Raw genomic sequence first — 26,217 nt, forward strand, 5'->3', positions numbered from 1 at the left:
TGGAGAAACATCATTCAGTGATAATAGGTTCATGCTCAATTGTGTTGCTTGCTAATATGGAACATATCATCAGTAAAGGCCAACATATAAGTAGTTGTACACAATTTTAAGGTGTAGCAGATTGAAAAGATTTCAAGAGACAATAAAATTTCTAACAGATTTCCAGATAAAATTGCACAAGGTATCCAGAGCTAGCTTGACGCACATACATACATAGACATAGACATTGCATACATACATACACACACACACATTGCACACACAATACACACACATACAGCCAAAACTCAACCGGAAAGGATCAGTGAGCACAGTGCCACTATGCCGTCACTAACTTAAAATCATAGATAGCTCTTTGATTTCAAGTCAAATTGAATCGTGTATTAACATCCAGAAAACCGACTAGCGTCATGACACTTTTTCCCCAAATTACTCAAAACGTGATATCTATCAAATTAGAATGTTGAGCAACCCGTGTGAGAGTGACAACCAAATATCATTTGAATTAGCTATAATATTGCTATAATTTCATGGACGATAGAAATTACCAACTGTGTTTCACACTTGAAGACTTGGACAGCTGAACTAGAAGAGGACGTGGGAGAAGGGACGGGCCTCAACAACCGAACAAAAGTATCCAAAACATCTCTCAATTAATTCAATATCGACAATAATGTTACCAGATCTCAAATCCTGCAAAATTGAAGCATGTCAGAATAATTTTATAAAGGAAATAAACAAAAATAATCATTAAATAATTATTTAAAAAGGCATTATCACTCACTCAAAAAAGAATATACTTAAAAGATTTCAGAATTTTCTTATTTAATCATCTGCTTCCATCCAGTTCCAATCAGTATCATCAAACGCATCCTCCTCTTTCGATGTTTCCACCATTGTATCATATGAATTTTGTGCATTAGATGGAGTATTAATGATATCAACGGGTATATCTTCTCTTGACCATCTAATGTCAACATCAAGTAATCTAGATGAGGAACCAATGTCATTATTAAGTTCCCTCCAAAATGTGTCTCCAATATTAGGACAGTTCTCTTCCTCTAGATCATACAAATCAACAGGTACTTTGCTCCTCGCATAATAAACATCTTTCTCAGTTGGATCCTCTGCATAAAAAACTTGATAAACTTGTAATGCCAACACAAAAGGGTCATCTCTACTGCATAATCTATTGAAGTACACCCGAGTTAACCCATAATCATCTATTTCATTACGAAACCAATCACATCTAAACAGTACAACACTAAAACAACCCCAATAATCAATCTCAATGATATCCTGAATTGCTCCATAATAGATAACCTCACCATCAATGGGATTTTGGTCCCAAGAACTAGCAAAACTATCTGTCGTTGCCGATATAGTCACTCTACTATTTTGAGTCGTGCATCGGGAATCCCATTCTTTAGTATGAAATCGGTATCCATTAATGAAATATGTCATATATATTTTGGCTACCATATTAGGTCCTTTGGCTAGCCATCTTAAATAATCTGGCACAACAATATTTTTAACTTTCTCTTTAAACCAATTGTTGAATTCTTGACTGTGATCCCTCCCTCTTACCCATGCATTTGATCTACTATGAATAATAATTAAATTTTTATGTTCCCTGCAATCAAGAACATTTCAATTCTAATATATAATAAAAAAATTATATAAATATAGATAAATGTTTATATAATTTATATTACTCAATAAACTTTTCCATTTGTTCATCTCCACTATTGAACAAAGCATATCGATGTGTTTCAAAGCATAACTGCGAATCCATGATAAAAGTATTTTTTTCTTACTTCCAATTGGATGGCCTATATTAGGGAATATAGGTGACAAATTTTGAGAGCACTCATCATCCACAGTGTGGTACCTATTAATTTTGCCTTAACGCCATCATGTAGATATCTCGAACAAAAAGTCAAGCACTCATCGGCCACAAACCCCTCTGCTATTGACGTTTCTGGACAAGATCGATTACGTACAAATGCCTTGTACTTAAATAGGTTCCTCTCAATGGGATACATCCAACGGAGATGAGCCAGACCCCCAATCTTAATTTCATTCACCAAATGAATAGGCAAATGTGGCATTATGTCAAAAAATGTTGGATGAAAAATCTTTTCAAGCTCGCATGTTATTTCAACAATTTCCGACTGCATTGTTTCAAGATCTCTTTGCCTTATGACCTTACTACATATAGCTCTAAAAACAATTCCCAACCTAATCAAGGACAATAAAACATGCTTGGTCAATACTTTTCTAATTGCAACCTGGAGCAAATAATGCATTATAAAATGAGCGTCATGACTCTTGTACCCTGATATTTTCATCTCCTTCACTTGCACGCGTTCTGAAATATTCGAAGCGCACCCTTTTAGTAATTTAGCATTTTTTATGACAGTACAAAATAAACTTTTCTGTTTTGGTTACATGTAGAAACAAGATTTAGCCACACTTATAGTTCCATCACTATTTATTCTTGGTTGTAGCTCCTTTAGCCACGCGTTCTATCACATATGTTTTTCTCGATGTACATCACATCAAGATTGTGCCTCAATTTTTTATCACCCAATATGACAATTCAAAAAAAATGAATCTCTTTTTCCACGGACTCTTATCACTCTGAGGCCTTTTTTATTGCTATTTCCAAAGATATTATTGAATTCAAGCAGCTCTTCAAACACTTCTTCACCCAACAAGGGTGCAGGTCTATACTCCTTCTTACCATCAAAAGACTTCTTATCTCTTTGGAATGGATGATTACGAGGCAAAAATCTTCGATGGCCCAAGTAACACATCTTGTGACTATGTTTGAGATATTGAGAACATGTGTCATAATTACAAGTGGAGCATGCTAATATCCCCTTAGTGCTCCATCCTGAAAGCATTGCTAATGCTGGAAAGTCACTAACTGTCCACAATAAGGCAGCACACAATCAGAAAGATTGGTTGGTTTCAACATCAAATGTGTCTAACCCAGTTTACCATAGCTCCTTCAATTCTTCAATTAATAGACGTAGGTACACATCTATATCATTTCCGGGAGATGATGGACCAGGAATGATCATAGACAACATTATACTCTGGCTTCATGCAAATTCATGGTGATATATTATAGTTCATTAACATAACATGCCACGTGCTATGAGAAATGCTCATGGTCCGAAACAAGTTGAAACCATCACTTGAAAGACCCAATCTAACATTCCGAGGATCTCTAGAGAAGTCTGGATGCAAAGAATCAAAAGCCTTCCAAGCTTCCCCATCAGGATGTCTTATATTCCCATTATTTGTCCACTCATTAGCATGCCATCTCATTGTAGCAGCCGTTTCAGGACACATGAATATCCTCTGAAGCCTAGGCTTTAAAGGAAAGTACCTTATAACCTTTGTAAGGATTTTAAAGCTTGTTTTAGTCAAAAGACCAGCACTCTTCCATCTTGAAGACCCACAAATAGAGCAATTATCGGCATTCGCATTTTCTTTCCAAAATAACATGCAATCATTAGGGCATGCATGTATTTTTTCATAATTAAGACCCAAATCTTTTATCATGTTTCTAGCCTTGTTGAAAGATTCTGGTAACTGAGCAAATGGAAATTCCTCTTTTATCAACTCTAACAAATCAGAGAAAGCCACATTACTCAACCCATGCAATGATTTAAGCAAGTACAATCGAATAGTGAAACTCAGTTTACTAAAATTTTCACACCCCGGATATAACTCTTGTTTTCCTTCCTCCAGCAATTTGAAAAACTTCTTTGCATCTTCAGATAGTCTTTCCGCAGCTTCTTCTTCATCCCCTGCCTGACCCTCTATGTTTCTAAATATATCATGAAGTAGTTCGTCAATATCGTCACGCATGGTAGAACATTCATCATCATTGCTTGGATGAGGTGTATTTCTCGAGGAAAATCCTTCCCAATGGAAAACCCATTTGGTATAACCATCAACAAACCTATGAACAACCAAATGATCCTCCACCACATTTCTATAACACCAATAACAATTCATGCACTTTTTGCAAGGGCATAATATTTCATTTCCTTGGGCGGATCGTTCAAATAACTTATCAAGAAAATTATTCACTCCATGGATATACTCATCCGTCCATCTCAGGAGATTCATCCAGCTTTTATCACCATTATCCATAGATATCCTATACGATAAAAGTAAATCAACAAAACTAATCAAATAAACCAAAAGCATACTAATTTGTCATTGACCACTACTTTTAAGGTAAGACCCTCTACACTATAACAAGCACGTGAGCATATGAAGATAGCAAAGTGTTAATGTTTGATGGAACTAAGGACATGACTACATAATTGCATTCATGCTTTCCATTTCCAAAGAGTTGAGCACCTATGCACGTGAGATTGTTGCACTTTTATATTAATAGAAGCATAAATCTAACGAAAGACCAAGTCAAACAAAAGACAACATAGTCTCATCACAACCTATCAGAACAATATAATATACATGGTAGGAGAATAATAATTTACTAAAAAAGAATGTCACCAAAGTTCAGATTCTTAGCATGAGTTCTGCTAAAATCACGAGTAACAAGTATTCTCTAAGATTCAAACCCTTGAATTTTAGCAATTCTGAAGAACTTTATATGCGTAAAAGCTATATTGGTTCATCACAAAAAACCAAAGAACAACCAGAATTCGGATTATTTCTAGTTTAGGCATAATTCCATATCTTAATAAAGAACTACTTGTCAAATTTCTAGTTTATGATTTCTCAAAACTCAAGGTTACTTGAACAAGTTGACATCAGATAAAAAATAGTCCAAAACAGACTCTTGAATTAATTTTGAAGCTTAAACTCCCAAGGTTTCTCCCATTTATCTAATCGTGGAACTAAGTACCTGAGAGCTTATAAATACCACCTCTGACGTTCAACTTTTTTCCAAGAACTTCTGTAGTTTTGGGATTCACACTAGAGTAATGTCTATCATATATTGCTACTTATCTGAGGAAGTATAAACTTTCTTTCTTAGTGACCACAAAGTGCCAGATTCTGTAATATTGCATGAAATCCTGTAACTTAGCATTCCAGTTAGATGACTTTAGAGAAAGGTTGTCAGTACAAGCTTTGAATGCCTCTGAGAAAGGCTAATATGTTACCTTTTGTCTTAAAGAGTTGCAGAACTTTGTTAGAGATGCTGATTCTGGATAACCATATTATTGTGTGTAAAATGTTTGAAACTATAGCTAGGCCACTTGCCATTCTTAGTGGCCTTCTTGGAAGACGATTCATGAGTTCAAAGATTATTTTAAAATGGCATCTCTTCGTGAATCCTATTAGCACTTCCCTTTTGTAAAGATGGAAATATCTATATGTACAAGCACTAATCTATTAATATTCTTATAATTTAAAGTCAGTTTCTTTTTATTGCAGAACTATTGGTGTGCATGGATGCTTATTTGTACATTTTAGGGGTTTAAAGTCTCAATAGAGGAAGCTAGAGATACATTAGTTTATCTTATTGTAAATCTAACATATTGTTAAGACTGTAGCCTTCAAGCAACTTTAGTTAGAGAAGTACTGTGTCTGATACATGAAGTATTTTAGAAGTTCGACGTAAGTCAAAGCAACCAACGTTTTGGTTACTCTCCACCCATCGAAAGGACTTCTAGTTTGCTAAACTAGATTATCAGTGTCGGCAACTAGAAAAGCCAACGACAAGACCAGAGTGTGCACAAAAGTACTGGATGGAAAGCTTGATTGTATTAACGAGATAACGGTAACATCAAAACCAACATGGTTTTGGTGGGATATAAACACAGAGATTTGAATACTTGCTGAAAACTAACTGCTAGACCCGACTTATACAAAATCTCCAAAGCTGCTTCGGTCATCTCCCAAAATGCTTTGGTATTTTGTGTGCCTTAACTAAGTTAGAAAATTAATTCGAGAAACTAGGCTAGAATATGTTGATAAACATTAATTTTCTGTGTTAGCCAGTACTATGGATCATGTACTTTCTATGTCACAATATTAACTTTTGAAGATTAAACTTCCTTGTATTATACTCTTGCTCATTCTTATCCTCACTTTCTTTAAATTCTGCATCTGATTGTGACAATCCGAGGATACAATACAGTGCCATCTATCCGAATTTCTTCATTCCCTGAGTGTCAAATTTTCCACTGTCTAAAGAAGACCTACAAATTCAGTATTGTGATTTGGAAACAATTCTTTTCCTTTTTCTGATGGGTTGTGATTACAGGTTTATACGATGATTTTATGGAAAAAAATAACCTAAATGTTAAATGACATATAATCTGTCCATAACAAACGAGATCAGTAATCAGAAAAATAAGACAGATAACATACTACAACATCCTACAATATAATGATAGCGTGAAAATTCCTCACTATCTGTGCATACACATACAGGTTGAACAAATCATCAGATTATAGTAGAGAAGATCATATGCAGATTTGACCTGAAGTGAAATCATATACACTGCTCACACCATAAAGCTTAAAGGAAAAAAGAATGATTATAGAATATAATGCCCAAATTACAAAGGAAAAATTACCTGAAGTTAATTTCTCATTGATTGCCTTTTGGGTCGAAACTTTCTCGCGATTTAAAATATTTTCTACACCCATAATCGCTGCCTTTAAATTATTCCTCTATTCTTCAGATCCTTCGAGTGAAACATATGGAGTTTGGACTTTGGGGGTTTGGGAGTTTTGGGTTAGCAATCGAGATTTGGGGATTTTTGGTTAACAAATAGATTTGGGGATTTGGGAATTTAGGACATCGGTTTGATAAACTTAAATGCAGATGAGATGAAAGTAAATCACCAACGACAATGAGAATTGAGGAATGTTTACTAGTTATTTGCGAATAGACCAAACGTTGGGGATTTGGGACAGTGATTTGCGAATGAGGGATTTGGGATGGTGATTTGAGGAAGGTGAGAATTTAGGTGGGTTTGGAACGTTTGCTGCCAAAGAATGAGCTTGAGGAAGATGCGAGCATTGGAAGTGTCGAAGAAATTTTAATTTATTTATTATATTTACCAAAATAAAATAAATAAGAAATAAAATGAAAAAGGGGTTATATTGGCGGTTTTAGCAAAATTCAGGGGGGGAAATGAGGAGAGAACAAAATACCCGTTCCGATATTACAAAAATTTCTAAAACCGTTACTACAAATAGTCCTATTGGGACGGTTGACAAAACCATTCCTATAAAGAAGGCTTATGGTAACGGTGAACTGTCAACTAGAACGGTTTAGTGTGCTGATTTCATCCAAATTCTATTGTAACAGTTGTAACCGTTAGCGTACCTAATCTATTACAATGGTTTAATAACCGTTGCCAAAACAACTGTTCCCGTAGGCCTATTTTTCAGTAGTGAGGTAAAAGAGGAATTGGATTTGTGAAAGTGACTGAGAGACATTATTTAATAGGGGTGAGGGACCAGTTAAGAATGGGTGGAAATGTGGGTAGTCGGGTCACTTTATAAAGGGTAAGACGATTGGGTTCAAAAGGTGGGAAAGAGAAGAAACTAAAAATTTGACGGCATGGCATTGTTTCAGCCGTTTAAAAATTGTGCATGAGAGAATAGAAGAACTACTAACCTGTGTCGAGGTAACCAGGTTTCCTGACAGTTTTTGCAAATTTAAGCCTCATCCTTTGTCCAACGTCCAATGCATTAGCTGCTTCTTTGCTCTGTAATCGTCATGCGTGTCTACCTATAATGGTATAGAGATGAGTTAGACTTTGCCAAAAAATACTTCTTAGCTATTTTACATGTCCATTTCTTTCATAGCCAATCATTGGTCCTCAGCTTGATTTCATCAACCCTAGTGACAAGCGATTCCTTTCAAAGTGCTCTCTGCTTAGTGCTTGTTGAATATGTATGCAATTTGATCTTCTATGTTGCAGAATTTCATATAAATAGGTCCTTTTTCAACATTGTCTCTGAGAAAGTGATGATGCACATCAATGTGCTTTGTTCTCTTAAGTTGAACAAGATTCTTGGCCATGTTGAGAGCACTGGTATTGTCATATAGTAAGGGTACGCAATCAGAAAACACCCCAAAATCTTCCAGTTGTTATTTAATCCATAATAGTTGAGCACAACAAGATGCAACAACCACATATTCAGCTTCTGCAGTTGAGAAGACCACTGAGTTTTGTTTCTTATACCCTATGAAATCATACATGAACCCAAAAAATGTGTCGTGCCAGTGTTGCTTTTCCTATCCACCAGATACCCAGCGTAGTCAACATCTGCATACCCAATTAAATCAAAATTATCTCCTGAGGGATAGTAGAGAACCAGGTCCTGTGTCCTTTTGAGATATCTCGGGATTCTCTTAGCTGCCTTCAGATTAACCTGGCACAAAGACCCATACTGAAAATAATATCTGGTCTGCTTGCTGTGAGATACATAAGTGACCCTATGATACCTCTATACATGGTCTCATTCACAGAGGAACCAGGTTCATCCATGTCTAGACGAGTGGTTGTGGCAATGGGAGTATCAATGATTTTTTATCCTTCTATGTCAAATTTCTTCAGCAGCTCCTTGATGTACTTTTGCCGACTTATCATTTTCCCTTTGGGAGTTTGCTTCACTTGTAAACCCAAGAAAAAATTTAGTTCCCCCATCATGCTCATTTCAAAGTCACTCCTATGAGTTTTGCAAATTTCTCACATAGAGAATTGTTTGTTGCTCCAAAATGATGTCATCAACATAGACTTGCACAATGAGCAGGTTCCTTCCTCGTTTATTCAAAAAAAGGGTGTTGTCAATTTTTCCTCTTGTAAAACCATTTTCTAGAAGAAATTTTAACAATATTCCATACCATGCGCGAAGAGCCTGCTTTAGCCTATACAAAGCCTTGTCAAGTGGTTGCTTGACGAAGATCTCTTCCTTTAGAAAACGATTCAGAAATGTACTTTTGACATCCATTTCGAACAATTTGAATTCCATATGGGATGCAAAGGCAATGAGAATTCTGATATCCTCCATTCGAGCAACTCGAGCAAAAGTTTTATCAGAGTCAATCCCTTCTTCTTGATTGTAGCCTTGAACTGCTAGCCTTGCCTTGTTCCTTGTTGTGTTTCCAAACTCATCAAGTTTGTTTCTGAATACCCACCTGGTTCCTATAATAGTTCGGTCAGTAGGTCGTGGAACCAGGTGCCACACACTATTTCTTTCAAATTGAAAAAGATCTTCTTGCATAGTTGTAATCCAGTGTGCATCTTTCAATGCTTCCTTGATATTTTTGGGCTCTATTTGAGAGAGAAAGACTGAGAATGTAAGTGAGCTTCTTGTCTTTGATTTGGTTTGAATGCATGAATCAAGAGGAGTGATTACGTTTTCAAGGGGGTGTGAACTTTTGTGCTTCCAGTTAGACACTTGAACCTCATTGTGAGAAGGTCCGAGTATTTCTAACTATGAACCTTGATTGCTTCTCATATCAGTATGTGGGGTGCCTTGGACAGCATCGACAACCCTATTCTCAGCTTCAGTTGGTGTGATTGAGGGACTAGGTTCCTCTCCATCAGTTGGAGATATGGTTGCACCATTCTCATTTAAATCTTTGACTTGACTCATCATATTAGCCTTTCCATTTGTCATGTCAATAACTTCACTAGGGACATTTAATTGTTCTCCATCTTAATCACTCTTATCATGTAAATACTTTCCACATAAGTGGTGAGATTCATCAAAGATCACATATATGATTTCCTCAACACATTAAGTTCTTTTGTTGTATGCTTTGTAGGCTTTGCTTTGTGATGAATACCCTAGAAATATTCCTTCATTACTTTTGGCATAGAATTTTCCAAGTGCTTCCTTGCAATTGTTGAGAAAGAAACATTTACAGCCAAAGGTCCTTAAGTGTGTCAGCTTGTGCTTTCTTCCATTCAGAAGTTCATATGGAGTTTTGTTCATAAGGGACCTGATCATGCACCTGTTCAGCAAATAGCATGCAGTGTTAACGACTTCTACCCAGAAACTTTTTGCAATGCCACTATCAATCAACATTGTTCTTACCATGTCTTCAAGAGTCCTATTCTTCCTCTCCACAATACCATTTTGTTGAGGTGTTCTTGGAGCTGAAAAATTGTGTGTTTTTCAGCACAGAATTCGTCGAATTTGGCATTGTCAAATTCTGTCCCATGGTCAGACCTAATACATACTACATTATGGCTTATCTTCACTTGGATATTCTTCACAAATGCCACAAGTACTTGAAAGGTTTCATCATTGGTCTTAAGGATCAAAGTCTAGGTGAATTTGGAGTAGTCGTCTGCAATAATGAAGATATATTTCTTTCCTCCTCTACTAGGCACCCTCATAGGTCCACAAAGATCCATATGGAGGAGATCAAGTGGCCTTGAGGTACTAACTTCCTTTTTGGGCTTGAAAGAGGATCTAGCTTGCTTTCCCTTTACACACGCATCACACACCTTGTGATCCTTGAGACTTGACTTGGGCAAACCACGAACCAGGTCCTTCTTGACCAATTTGTTCAGCAACGTAAAACTTTCATGACCCGGCCTTCTATGCCATAGTTCAACATCATCATCAAAAACACTTAGATAGCTGAGATACCCAGTTTCCAAGGACTTAAAGTCAGCAACGTCGATATTCTTGTATCTTTTGGCCACTAACACCACTTCACCAGTCATAAGATTAGTGATTCTGCAAGTCTTGGATACAAATTTTACTTTGTTTCCCTTGTCACAGATTTGGAAAACACTCAGCAAGCTGTTTTTCAACCCGTTCACATAGTACACATTTTCAATTGAGTGAGAGAAAGACTTCACAATCCTTCCAACTCCCAGAATGTATCCCTTCTTTCTATTTCCAAAGGATACACTCCCTCCCTATAGGGCCTTCAGTGAAAGGAAATCATTTGTACTTCCAGTCATGTGCTTTGAGCAGCCGATATCCATGTACCATTGTTGGCTGCTCCCTTTCATTGTTCCTTGCATAAGAAAATTAAGAGTTAGACTTAGGAACCCAAACAAGTTTGGGTCCCTTTTAATGAGAAAAAGGGCGAATGAGGGCTCTTTTGGTCCAAGGAGGCATCACACATTTTTTTATATGAAGGACCAGGTTCTCTAGTAGTAGATACTTTTTCAGCAAAAACTTTATTTTTCTGTTGAGACTGAAATCTGGCCTTACAATTTTCCTTAAAGTGCCTAGTGTTACCACAGTAAGAGCAGAGCCAGTTATCAGGGACAGTAACATACTTGCTATGAGGGTTGTATGGAATCTTTTCCCTTTGGAACCCGATTACTTGCTTGTTTGCCCCACTGTTTGTTACATAGCAGTGATTGCATAAAAGGACCAGGTCCACTTAAGAGATTTTTCTATGTCACTCTTCACTTTACCTAGATCTTCCTGAAGTTGTCTGTTTTTCTCAATCTTGGAACACAGACTAGATTCCGCTGATTTTAACTCAAATTCAAGCTTAAGGTGTGACTCACTTGCAACTTTCTTTCCTTTTTGAGTGTTCCCAGGCCTACTCGCCCTTTTTAGTTCCTCAATTTTTTCCTTTAGGTCTACAACCACTACTAATAGGTCATCTCTCTCATGCTCAATGTTAGTAACTCTCTCAGTTAAAACTTCTTTCTCCCTTTTAACACACTCAATGGTCTCTTTTAGATCAACCACAACAACCACTAGATCATCTCTCTCATGTTCTATGTTTGCAATTTTTTCAGTTAAGGCATCTTTTTCTTTCTTCAGACTCTCAATGGTTTCCTTTAAGTCTATCATAACAACTACTAGATCATTTTTCGACTATTCTGCTTCTCCTAGTTCCACAGTTAATACATCTTTATCATTTATAAAACTATGATAAGCATCAATTAAAATATTTTCCAAAGACATAAGTTTTTTGGAGAATAAGACTTTAAATTTCTTTGAACATCTAGAAAGTTTACCTCATCATTATCATCGTCATCATCAACATCTTTAGATTTTGCCATCAGGGCAAAGATTTAGTCATACTCAGTTGCTTCACTCTCCACTGCCATCATGGAGCTATCAGTTTGATCATCATCTTCTTCTGATTTGTTGGAAGAGTCTCCCCATGCAGCAAGAGCTTGTTTCACAACATTGTCAATGACATCTTTTCTCTTGAATCATTTATCAGGAACCGGGTTCCTCTTAGCTTCTCATCAGTGTTGTGTTTGTACTGATCTTGCTTGAGGAGAGGGCAATCCTTGATGAAGTGTCCTGGCTTACCACACTTATGACATAGGTCATAACCTTTTGGCTTTCTAGAGCTTCCCCTTTTTGGAATGCCTTCGTTTCTGTGAACCATTTTCTGAAACCTTTTTGTCAGGTATGCCCTATCAGCATCCTCACCACCTGAGTCATTGCTATCCGTATTGAGGACCAGATTTTTCTCCCTTTTGGGATCTCTTCTCTCATTTTTATTCTTCTTCTTCTTCTTCATCTCATAAGTTTTCAGATTACCGAAAAGTTCATCAATGGTCAGCTCTTGCAGATCCTTTGCCTCCGTGATAACGTTTGCTTTCTTAGGAACCAGTTAATACACTAAGTATCTTCCTGTTTATTACTGGGAATGATCTCTCCCAGAGAGTGGAGCTCATTGATGATAGATGTGAAGCGAGTGTGCATATCCTCAATGGACTCATCATCTTTCATCTTAAAAAGCTCATACTTTGTGGTTAGCATGTCAATCTTGGACTGCTTTACCTGTGTTGTCCCTTCATGAGCTATTTGGAGAGGTTCCCCAATCTCTTTATCAGATTGACATGCTGAAATCCTATTGTACTCATCTAGTCTAATACTACAGACGAGGATTTTCTTAGCTCGAAAGTTCTTTTCAATAACCTTGCGGTCAGCATCACTATACTCCTTTCTAGTTTTAGGAACTTTCACTATGGGGTCTCCAATGGTCTTCTTAGGAACGAAGGGTCCATCGCAGATGATATCCCGAGCTCTGAGTCTTCAACCATGATGAAGTCGTGCATCCTTGTCTTCCACCATCCATAGTATTGGCCGTTAAATCTTGGTGGGCTGTAGGTAGACTGACCTGCTTCGAAGTTTGGCGGAGCAGCCATGAGGATCCTTTCTAGGTGTTAGCCTGATGGAAAAAACATGCTCTGATACCAATTGATAGAAACTAAGGGTCGACCAAATAATATAGAGAACCGAGTTCTATATTAGTTCCCAAAGAACACACACACACTGCAGTAAGTAAATAACACAATGGAGTTTTACGTGAAAAACTCCCAGCTCACGAAATCAAAAACCACGACCTATCGTTGTAGGATTTCAACTTCACTATTGAGAAAACTTTTTATTACAACCTATTGTTACCTAGGAATTAACCTCTTAATCCCTCACTAACTTGTAACAACTCTATTACAAGCCACTTTCTAATAACTCTATTACAAAGACTTACAACTCAACTAACTCTAGCCAAGACACAAACACAAGGGTTTATGATTTACAAAGATTCCCTACACAATGCTTCTAACTAAGCTAAATAGTAATTACAAGTAGAGTGCTTTAACAAATGTACAACATATCTAAGGACATGTAATAACTCGATACAGGGAACTGGTCCGTTGTTATGTTGTTCTTTGTTCTTGATGCCCTTGAGAGTCACTTGCAAGATTGATAGATGACTTGAGAGAATGCTTGGTCAAATCTTGAATGTGCAAGTGTTTTGTTTTACCTTTGCTTGACGTTATTAATTCATTTGTGACATCACTTGAATGTTGTAAGCAAGTTACGTAAAGGGCATTCTCCATAAAGTTGATTGATGCACTGTTTTTGCATTGTTGCATGTGCAGGCAGCAACTTTACAACTGGGGCAGTTGACTTGTACAGTTACAACGGGATCTGGTAGCTATTTGTTCCCTCTTTTGTTCCTTTGACTCTGAAGAGTTGAACCGTGTCCCCGGCTGGAGACTTATTGATCTTAAGTTCTTGAGAATGTGTAACAGATTCCTTATCTAGTTCTTAACAGTAAGTTTGTTAAATTATCAAAACATAACAGGGATACACATCTAACCTATCATATTCATTTTCCGATCATGGCTAGCTTGAGTTTTAAGTTACCTTAGCTTTCAATGCAGCGGTAAGAAAAATGCTGAATCCCCACACAATAATTTTAGATCTTCTCTACCCATATATGTCAATGCCAGTGAGAGAATTTTATATAAGAAATATTTAATTCAAAAATGATTTAATTTTCAAAAAAGTACTCCTGCATTATATATCAATACGTGATAAACCAACTGAAAATTACAATAAAGAAACAAAAACTCTTTTTATTTATTTATTTGGGTTAACAAACTTATTTGGACAAAACAACACAAGCAGTTGTGTTTGCAAATAAAAAAAAATTCTCCTTGGCTAAACAAAAAACTATTCAGGCTATAATTTAAGTAGTAAGTTAATTAAGCTAAAATAAAATAAAAAAAAGTGATAAAGCATTAAAGAAATCCAGAGTTTCTAAATTTTGGCGTGTTATAAAGTGAGATTCGTTAGATTTATTTGCTTAGGCTTTAGAATCAAGATTTAAAAGCTTGAATCCCCTTACATGACTTTCCTTTAAATTTATTTGCGACAATACTTATTATATTATCATAATTATTATTCCTTACTATAAAAAATCATGTAAAAATATCTCGAGTTCTTTAATATTGTTAGTGAAGCAAACTTAATCACGTGCGAATGATCATCTTTAGTAATCTTTTTTACTGAATTGTTCACATACTATTTTGTGAGAGTTCTTTGATTTTGCATTTTAAATGTTGCATTATCCTTTTTTTTCAACTTGCACCTTAAGTCAAGTTTGTGGATGAATAAGGTGCAAGTTAAAGAAAAGATAATGCAACATTTAAAATGCAAAATCAAAGAACCCTCACAAGATTGCATGGTATAATTTTCTTCTAAGTAAAATAAAATATAAAGAAAAAATTACGAAAAAAACAAAATATGAGAAATTATCTAGAACACATGAAGTAAATGTTGGAAAATGAGAAATAAGGAGATAAAAAATGTAAAAAAAATAATATTTGAAAAAAGAATTTAAAAAGTTAAGAAAATAAAAAGAATAAAGAATATAAATTAAAAGGAAAATAAGAGATTAAAAAAATAACCTAGTAGTTACACCATGTAATTACCAACAATTCTCAGCTCCTCCTTGAAAATTGCAGAATGTAATTACACCCCTCAATTATTACACCAAATTACATGCTGACCAAGTAATTACTCGATCAGACAACCATGTCAAATCTGTTTAACTACATCCAAATCTAATTTACAAGGTGGCTTTCCAAACATGCCCTAATTATAAGTAATGGTGGTGCTTGAGCATTTCATTGAGGATATAACTAACATAACAAAACTATAAATAAATATGCTCTCAATTACGCGAATCAAAATATGAAAGCTAGCTTATCATATAGACGAAAGTGGACTCACCAGTCACCATTAAAAAGATCTGGTTGATCTCTCGTACCTATGTTTATAAAGTAAGAGTTAGAAGAGTGGGTCTTGCCATTCAGTGAATGAAAACCTGAACTATAACCATATTGTGGGACAAGTAATCTTTCAAAATATGCTAGAAAATATTTAGAATCTAGAGGTTATTTCATTACATAAATATTCCCAAGGTATTCCAATTGATTGAAAAAGAAACTTTCAAGATTCAAGACTGTTAATTGAATTAAGGAGCAAGAATAATGAATTCTATGTATCTTGTTATGTAGCGAAAATTATTGCAATAGCTATCAAGATTGCCCCAAATCTACTTTGAATCACTAGAAAACAAAGTTTATTTCACAAACTAAAGCCCTCCCTCTTTTGTACATATGTTTTATTGGGAGAAGAAGAGAAAGATTTCACCCACTTGATAATTCTTCTGCATGAGAGATATATAGAAGAGGAATAGAGGAAAAACTATCGATGAAAACTACCAATGCACATTTTCACATCTCTCAATAGTGTGCGGTAATTTTTAGGAGTTATAAAACCTCTGTTAGTAACCTCCTTAAGTTTAATCTCTTCTAAAATGGGTCGGTCAATCCACATGAGCGACCCGCGACCCAAACCTAATTAATATCCAACATCTCCCAATTCGCATGTGTGGACTAGATCCAAACTATTAACTACCATGAAAATAAAATACATAATTCATACTAGCAAATAGTTCGCGCGACCTGCGAGCGTTAAGAGCCATAATATTCTTAAACCCTTTAAGGTTGTTTAACAACTCTATGTAGAAATTCAATCACATGCGGAAGGGATTTACTACTAACATGAGGATCTTATTACTCGTAATACCCAATACATTATTTGCTATTCCAGTAGCTATTTATCTGATCCCTCATCCTCGAAAGAGGTGAGCTGAAGTTCATGTTTAACTTTGTATCCATAATTATATTTGATACCCTCATGGTAAGTGTAATGGTCGACCTATGAATCAAGTTAAATTACTAAATTTTTAGTTGTCTTCCCTTTTTACTCGAATCTTTTCATTTCAGATCAACTACTTTCCTAGACATGCACTTCTTAAAAGGATATTTCAATAAAAATTAATATAACTTCTTTGGGATCTCACATAATGAAAAAGCGGGGATTCGTTCTTCCATTATCTCATTGGTCGATAGCACACGTGGTATGAAACACATGTTACGGTGTTCTCACCTTATATTAACGTATGTGTCTTATTCTTTGGATCAATCAACACCATGTACAGATCTTGGTCTAGACACCTCTAAATGTCTAACCCGAGTTTCTCACTTCAATAATCCTCGAATCCAACTTTTTGGAGAAACTCATATCTGGGTTGCAAAACAAGTCATATTTGAATGTTAAAATCTGTAAGTCTGACTAGTTGTCAAGACCGTCTTTTACAAGTAAATATACCCTCGCATTATCCAAGGTTCTATAAGGTCTCATCTCTTCATGATTCCTAACATAAGAGGTGATTGCTCGTGTAAGAAAATCAATCCCGCGACTTGTTCGACACACTTTATCAGCAAAACATCATCACATGCATACAAGATATAAGCATAATTTCAAGAGTCAATTATAGATGAGCCTATTATGATAATCAAGTCATCTTACGATACATAAATATATATTCATATCCTTCGCAAACCTAGATCCATTACATGTTTCTCAAATAGGTCTCTAGCTATTGCTTTTGTAAAAGGATTAGCGATCAACTATCTCACAAAGTTATACTTGATGTCAATGTGTTTGGTCTTGCTATGATACTTAGGATCTTTTGTGCATGCAATAGCCACTTGACTATCACAATATAGAGTCATGGGACCCTGAGAGTTCTTTGTAATATCCAAATGCTCAAAGAATCTCTTCAACCAAACATCTTCTTGTACTGCAGACGCACAAATCACGAACTCAGCTTCCATCTTCGAAAGAGCTGTACAAGTTTGTTTCTTACTTTTTCATGAAATAGCACCACTATTAAGTAAGAAAGTATAATCGAATGTTGATTTTCTATTATTCCAGTTCCAGCCCAATCAGCATCTGTATATCCTCCCAAGTATAAATCATTTCCACTATAACATAGTGAATAACCTGCAATTCCCTTCAGGTATCTGAAAATTCTCTTCACATCTTTTCAATGATTTCTTCCAGGATTGGATTTACACCTGCTAACCAGACCTATAACATAACAAATGTGTGGGCGAGTACACCTCATAGCGTCCATCAAGCTCCCAACAACACTTGAATACATAACTCGAGATATGTCTTCCTTTCCATTTTCAGTCCTGGGACACATTTCAAGGCTTAAAGTTTCACCTCTCGCTATAGGAGTATCCACGGATTTGCACATATTTATGCAAAAACGCTCCAAAATTTCTTTATATAAGTTTTTTAAGATAGACTTAATAACTCTGTGGAACGGTCTCTTTGGACCTTAATTCCAAGGATATAGTCTGTTTCGCTAATATCTTTCATGTCTAATGACTTTGAAAGCCATGGTTTGATAGTTTTTAAATACTCCAAATTATTTTCGATTAATAAAATATCGTCCACGTAAAGAGAAAGAATTACAAACATCCCATTGGACTTTTTCACATAAATGTAATGGTCTTCATTGATCATGGTGAAATCATACGAGATCACCTCCTTGTGAAATCTCAAATACCATTGCCTTGAAGATTGCTTCAGGCCGTAAATAGATCTTTTCAGTTCTTTTCTTGGCCTTTAATGATAAAGCCTACAAGGTTGTTCCATGTATATTTCTTCATTTAGTTCTCCATTAAGAAAAGCTATCTTCATGTCTATTTGGTATAATTCCAAATTCAAACGTGCAACAATAGCCCAAAGTAAGCGAATTGATGTAAACTTCACAACTGGTGAAAATGTTTCCTCATAATCTATTACAACTTCTTGAGTAAAGGCTTTTGCCGTCAATCGTGCCTTGTACCTTTCTATTGATCCATTTGCTTTGCATTTAATTTTGAGAACCAATTTGTTTCCAATGGTCTATGCTCAGGTGGAAGGTCAACTAGATCCCAAACTTTGTTGGTTTTATGGACTCTAATTCTTATTTCATTGGTTTCATCCACTCATCTTTTCCAGGGCTCAATAAAGCCTAAGTCACAGACTTTGGCTCATCTATTTCGGTGGGAGATACCAAGAAAATGTAATCTTCAATCTCATAAGTACGTTTGGGTATATTTTTCCTGGTACTCTTTCGTAGTTGAAATTAAGATTCGTCAAAAGAATTTTGGGATCGAGAACTTTCACTCCCACTCGAATCAAGAACAAGATCTTAATCGATTTGATTATCAACTGTGTCAGAAGACACTTGCTGACTATCTGAGTTCAACGTTTCATAAAGAGGCTCTCCACTCTTTACCTCGCCCTGCTTTGGAAAATCATTTTTTTAGAAATGTGACATCTCGTGATTCAATCTTAATAACACTTCCATTCTCTAATTCACTAGTGAATACATATCCTTTGGAGTGTTCTGAATATCTTTTAAAGATTTATTTCTTGCCTTTTGGACCTAATTTACCAAACTTGCGAAAAGAATCTTTTACATATGCAGCACAACCCCAAGGTCGTAAATCATTTAAGTTTGGTTTATGACCAATCCAAAGCTCGTAAGGAGTGAAAAAAACTAATTTAAAAGGCACTTTATTCAATATATAGGCTGCAGACAATAACGCATCTCCCCGAAAGGAGATAGGTAAATTTGCTTGCGCCATCATGGACCTTATCATGTCCAGTAGTGTTCTATTCCTCTTTTTTGCTACATCATTTTGTTGAGGTGTGTAAGAAATAGTTAAATGTCTGGTGATGCCCTTTTCGTTACACAATTATTCAATAGATATTCATGCCCTCTATCGGTTCTTAAGGTCTTAATCCTTTTGTCTAATTGATTCTCAACTTCATTCAAATATTTCTTAAAGCATTCTAGTGCTTCAGATTTATAAGAAATAAAATAGACATAACCAAAGCGCATGAAATCGTCAATGAACGTAATAAAATAAAGCACCATACCTAGACCTCACGTTCATTCACTACTACAAAAATCAGGGTTTAGCGACAGACAAATTCTGTAGCTAAATAGAAAAATTCGTCGCTAATCTCATTTAGCGACGGATTAGCGACGAATTATCAAAAGATTCTGCTAGCTACGAGCGTTTTAGCGACAAATTAGCGATGACGTTCATAGCTAATTCCAGTTTTTTTTGTAGTGATTAGACCACATATATTAGAATAGATTAATTGCAATGCGAAATCAGCTCTCTTAGCCTTTCCAAATGGTTTACCTGTAATCTTTTTAGAAAGACAATTTTCACAAGTTAGCATTGAATTTTAGAGAAAGAACCTAAATGTATTAGCCAATCTCTTCATTTGATCCTGCCCTATGTGACCTAATCTTGCATGCCATGTAATAACATTAACACCATTATTACTAGAATAACATGCCATAACACAACGGTCAACATAATAGTTATACGTAGAAGGATTACAATCTAACACAATAAAACCATCATAACAATGTCTAAAACCATAAAAAACATTGTCTAAAGTAATTCTAAGACCATTGCGACTAAATTTCAAATTCAAATATAAATCTAGAAGAACAAACACAAAGACTATATTTTGCCGAATCTCTGGAACATATAAGACATCACGCAATATCAAATATCGGCCACCACGCATGTCCCTTTTGCAAGTGTCTATCCTTTTGACTTCAAGATTTGCATTATTTCCCCCATATATATGATTTGATTCTGGTGGAACTCGATGTAACTCTATAAACGTTTCTCTATCATGACTCACATAGTCGGTGGCCCCTAAGTATACAATCCACATATGATAAGATTCAGTTACTAAAATAATGCTAGAAGAATATACAGCACGAAGAGATGCATTTTGAAATGCTACCTTTTTTGGCTTAGTGCACTCACGAGCAAAATGCCCTGGAACTTGGCAATTGTAGAACTTCATCTTACTCTTGTCTTTCTTCTTGTAGAACTGTTTCCCTTTCTTGGAATTTGGCTTGTTTCTTTTCTTGGAGGATCCATTTCCGGTCTTCTTACCCTTTTCGTTATTTTTCCAGTTTCTCTTGCGCTTGAAGCTTGATCTCTTTGTACCACTTGATTCTTCCATAAAGGCACTAGGTACAAGTTTAGCATCACCGAGTCGCTCGTCTTCAAGCTCCACATGATGGGCAACATTAGTAAAAGTACCAAGCCGCTCTTCTTCAATCTCCACATGACAGGCGATATCAGCAAATGTTTTGATGCTATCATTGTGGGTCAAGTTAACCTTCAAATGTTCTCAACTATTGGGAAGAGACCGAATCACTGCCTGAAGGCTCATCAAAGAGAACATGACCAACACTTTTGAGTTGAGCAATCATATTTGATATCACCTTTAGATGTTGCTTGACATTATGATCATGGCTCTTTTTGTACGATTCAAACTTGATTGTCAACTGTCTAAGGAGAGTTACAATTGTACCTCTATATGTCTCTCTTAAATATGCCCACATAGCTTGAGTAGTAGGATATTGATCATATTCATGGATGAGATCGTCATCAAATGAACTTACAATAATTCCACGTGCAGTGAAATCTTTCTTTTTTCAATTATTGTAAGTTTCCAAATCTCTCCTGTGTTGAGCAGTGTTACCCTTTTCTAGGTGACTCATTGTCACGACCCAAATTCCATTATAGGTCGTGATGGCGCCCGACGCCATTGTTAGGCAAGCCAATCCTAATCAACTAGTGAGTTCTCATTTATATTACCAAACAATCCCAACATGTTCTTGACATAAAGTTAAAACAAGTGATAATTAACAATTTATAATAATAGATATACAACCCAAAAAGATAGTCTACCAATGTGTGCCAGGAACCAGTGTCACAAGTACTATGGCAACTTGTAGAATGTACAAAAGAATATAACTACCCTATTGCCTAGGATAGGACAGACAAATATAACAAAAAAAGGAAGAGACTCTGGCATGCTGCTGAACGGCTCAGAAGGGGCAGCTCACCGTGAAGTCTCGATCACGTATTAGGGGTACACACCGGCTGGATAGCTAGATGCACATGCCACAGATCCTGTACAGTTAAGTACAGAAGCATAGTATGAGTACATAAACAATATGTATCCAGTAAGTATCCCGCCTAACCTCGAAGAAGTAGTAACAAGGGGTCGACTTGACACTTATTAGGGTCAGCAATAATCATATTTAAGTGTTACACTAACCATAGATAGCAGGAATAATAATAATAGTTCAAGATCATGGAGAAGTAAGATATTCTTTCATAACTAACATGTCAAGCCTAGTCATATCATGTAACACTTACATTTCAAACATTTAAGCGGTGTAAATCATGAGAGAATCCCAAACATACAACATGCGCACATTATGTCGAGGTCGTACGGCCCGGTCCAACATAATATTAAATTGTGCACTGCCAGAGGATCGAATGGCGCGAACCATAGATGCATCTATTTACTACCGAGGCAATCGGCCCGATCCACAAATAGTAATTTATTATCAAGTAAGCACGCATTGCTCATTTACGGTCCAATAATTCATGCAAGGTCTCAAGTAAGTGGGTGTAACCGTCTATATTTATTTACCAATATCTAGCATGTCCGAAGTGATCTCAATAGTAAGCAAAGACACAAGCATTTGCAAGTATAGCATGATACGGGTCCTAAACTACCCGGACAATTAGCATAATAGTTGCTACGTACGGACTCTCGTCACCACATATGCACGTAGTCCCACAGAAAGTCACATAAACTTATTTAATTCACCTATGGGGTTAATTCCCTCTTACAAGGTTAGAAAGAAGACTTACCTCGTCCCAAAGCCTATATCCCGATTCAAGAATGTGCTCAAGACCCTCAATTCGGAGCCGAACGATCCAAAACTAATCAAACGGGGTAAGAACTAGTCAATACAAGCTTAAGAGTTCATATTCTAGCTGTAAGCACGTGATTTTTGCCCTATATGAGAATTATTCCCAAAAAAAATTCAAAAAATAAAGTAATTTTTTCTTGGTGTGCAATTTTGTGATATTTTGAATAATTATTTGTATTTATCTGTGCATGTTTATTTGCTAAATTAATAAAAAATACAAAAATATGTCGCATTTTGCATATAGCATTTAATTCTACAATTGTTAGTAATTAAAATTGTTTTACAAAAATTAAAAATTACAAAAATAGGCATCGTTTGCATTTTTAGCATTTAATGTCCAAATATACAATTTTATGCTTAATTAATACTTAATTGTGCGTTAATTGTTATTGGGAGTTAATTTGCGCCTTTATAACTTAATTTAGTTCTTAATAATAGTTTAAGTATTTTTATAATTTAGTTTTAGAAAAATAAAAGAAGAAAAGAGAGCGAAAATATAAAGAAAGTCGGAATTGGGCCTCTTCTTCAATTTCAAGCCATAGGCCCAAAAAATGGCCCAATCTTCCCTACAACCCAGTCCATTTCGAACTGGGTCGACCCAGTCCATAACCCAACACCCCTATTATCTTACAAACAACACAAAACAAAAAAATAAAAAAAGCAAAAACCCTAAAAAAGACCTAAAACTATCTGCCCCCCAACCTTGGTTTTTCTTCTTCTCCATCACCAAAAATGAAGACCTCCCATGACTGCCTTTACCTTTCTTTTTCGTCCACCCAGACCACCCTCATCGTCGCCATCTTGACGTCCGCCATTAACGAGCAACTACGCCAGTCGTTGCTGCTTCACCATGAACGACCACACCAGACGTCCGCCATTAACGACCTCCGTTGATGCTGCGTCAACCAGCTGTTGCTTCATCTTCTCCAGCTCCTCCATCTGTTGTAACCTCAGTTCCTCCATGGACTACTGCTGTCCGCCATCGTCCACCTCCAAGCAAACCCAAATAGACCTCGTCGCCATAACCAGCTCCAAGCAGTCATGGAAGCGGTCATGGAAGCTCCAAGCAGTCATGGAAGCAATGTCCCTGGTTACTTCCCCTCCTTCGTTCCAGCTGCTTCCCGCCATTGTTGTTGCCCTCATCTTCTTCGCGCGAACAAACCAAGCGCACCTCCAGCTGCTTCTGTCTCATAACTACTGTTCCGGCGTCAACTAATTAGGTTCGATGTCGTCGATCCTTGTTCGAGCTCGTCGTTGTTTGTTGTTGAGTCCGGACAGATTTATTTCCATTCGATGCTTGTCGAAACAGTCCGTACATATTTCATCAATCCGGTTAGTAGTTTTTGAATTTTTATTTTTGTCCGTATTTTGTTTTGATATTTTTCGAATCTAAAATCGGCGAATGTTTGTTTTATTCATGTCTATGGTTAGATATTTGATTTTTGGTTTTGTTCATGTTCATGTTGTTTGTTAAATTAATTTTCAGATTTCAAAATAGAAGTTTAATTAGTTGTTTTCATATTCATTTCATGTTTGTATTATTGTTTAAGTGAATATTTGTTAGTTTGATGTTTGTTAGATTCAAATTGAAATTTAATTAACTATTTCTTCAATTTGTTTCATGTGTTTATGTATTGTTGGAAATTGTTAATATTGTTAAGTTCAAGCTTAAGTTCATAATTGTTTATTCGTCAATCTTGTTATTTGTCTAAAAAGAATTTAGTTGTGTTAAAGGAAATATATTGATTTAATCGTTTAATCCGTCATGTTTGTTGTGTTAAAATAGATTCATTCATGTTCATACTTTGTTTGGATGATCTTGAATCCGAATTTTGTATAGTTTGATTTCTTGTTTACCATTTATGATTATTGCTTGAATTGTTCTCATAATCTTGTTTTAAGTTTAATATAAGAATTGTTTGTTGTAATGTTGTTAGAGTTGATTTTAAGTTCAATATGATTGAATTTAGAAATCTTCATACTTTGTTTGTTGTTGTTGTTGAATCCGAAAAATAGGATTGTTTGTTGCTAAAATATTGTTCAATCAAATTTTAGTTGTTCTTTGTTGTTCAATTTGTGTTCATGTGATTTGTTGTTGAAATGTTGTTAAAATCATGTTCATGTGATATTGTTGTTATGATGTTCATCCATGTTCATATTGTTGTTTGAACATTGTTAGAAATTGATCATATTGTCTATATTTTGGTTAAGTTTGATTAATTGATGTGTTATAGCTGATGGGTAGTTTGGTAAATTTGTAATACGTTCAGGGGTAATTTGGTAATTTCAGTAAGGTCGGAAGGGGGTAGTTTAGGAATTGTACATTTTGAAATTGTTTATTTGAAGCATGGGGGACAAAATGAAATGGGGTGGGTTGTGATATGATTATTTAATATAAAGGGGGGACAAGATTTAAATTAAAGGGGAATCTTGCATTATTTTAAATAAAGCATGGGGGACAAAATATAATGGGGTGGTGTGATATGTTTATTTAATGTAATGGGGATGAGTGGAAAGATAATGGGTTGGGTAGAGAAAAAGTATTGATTTAATTGATTAAAAGATTTATGGGATGGGATTATATATATGGGAAGTCTTGAAGACAAATGAAAAGAACAAGAATATAGAGAGAGAACACAAAAAGATACAAGAAAATACAGAGAGAATAGAGAAGAGATACGAGAAAAAAAATACACATACAGATAGAGAGAGAAAAAAACGGGCAGAGGATAGAAGAGAGAAAAATCCGAAAAATATTTAAGCTTTCAAAATAAAAATAAAAACTAAAAATCTACTGCTTTCTTTCTTTGTTTGAAATTAGTATTAATGGTTGTTGTTTCATTTAAAGCTTAAAGCTTTTGTTTTTGGGATTACTACTCCACCGGTCTGTTACTGGGTTGTTACTGCTGCTGGACTGTTGTTGCTGTATTGTTATTACTGTCGCTGATTCTCATCATCATTTTCTTTTGCTTCCGATATCAGGTACACAACTGAAAGCTGGTTATTGTAATCCGAATATGAAGCATGAATACGAAAAAATAAATAGTTGAAATTTTGAATTAGTTTTAATTATATTCTGAATTTTATTTGTATGTATAATTTATTTAGTTTGCAAAGAAAAAAAATCAGAATCGTGTAGCTATTTAATACATATAGTGGAATATCCGACGATAGCTTAACGATTGAACTACCTATATATTGCCAAAAATAAATAAATGGTGTAGTAACTTCGTCAAGTAAAAATCAAACAAATATGCCATCTAGTAAGAATTTGGTAGAAATATTGTTTAGTTAAATAATATTGGTTAAGTTCAGCATGTAAATGGTCTAGGATTAAAATTGGATTGCTATTTTTTAATTTGACAAATTGAGAACATGCCTAGTATAATGTAACTAGGTAATAACATGTAAATAAATTAAGACATTTTCTCTTTATTTTGTAAAGAAAAATTTCAACAGAAAATGTAGGCATTTTAGGACTATTTTTTTTTAAATAAAATGAGATGAGCTTCGCCCAATAAAACACACTAATTGCGGGGGCCTCAATAACTGTTTAATTGATTACTTAGACTTCGGATGGGCCGTTTAACAAATTTCACGGCCTTCCCCAAAGTAAATAAAACGCTAATTGCTTTAGGCGCGGTATAATAATAATTCCATTCTTAAACATGGGTACGCATTTATGCGACCCAAACTAATTTGCATAATTAGGGATGCGTTCGCGTGACTTGATTATACTTCTAAAGGCATTTCGGATTATGCGTTCGCGCAAC

The 26,217-nt window shown here is 35.6% G+C and overlaps 1 protein-coding gene across 1 annotated transcript; it reads right to left on the reverse strand.

The window, feature by feature from the left end:
- Positions 1 to 825: 825 nt before the first annotated feature.
- Positions 826 to 4,173, reverse strand: LOC138881739 (uncharacterized). The gene is made up of 4 exons (XM_070161990.1): positions 3,201 to 4,173; positions 2,643 to 2,932; positions 1,892 to 2,291; positions 826 to 1,127 (listed from the first exon to the last, which is right to left on the reverse strand). The coding sequence occupies exons 1-4, from the start codon at positions 4,171 to 4,173 to the stop codon at positions 826 to 828; spliced, it is 1,965 nt and encodes a 654-aa protein (XP_070018091.1).
- Positions 4,174 to 26,217: the final 22,044 nt, after the last annotated feature.

This window comes from Nicotiana sylvestris, chromosome 11, assembly GCF_000393655.2.
Source record: "Nicotiana sylvestris chromosome 11, ASM39365v2, whole genome shotgun sequence".
Lineage (NCBI taxonomy): Eukaryota > Viridiplantae > Streptophyta > Magnoliopsida > Solanales > Solanaceae > Nicotiana > Nicotiana sylvestris.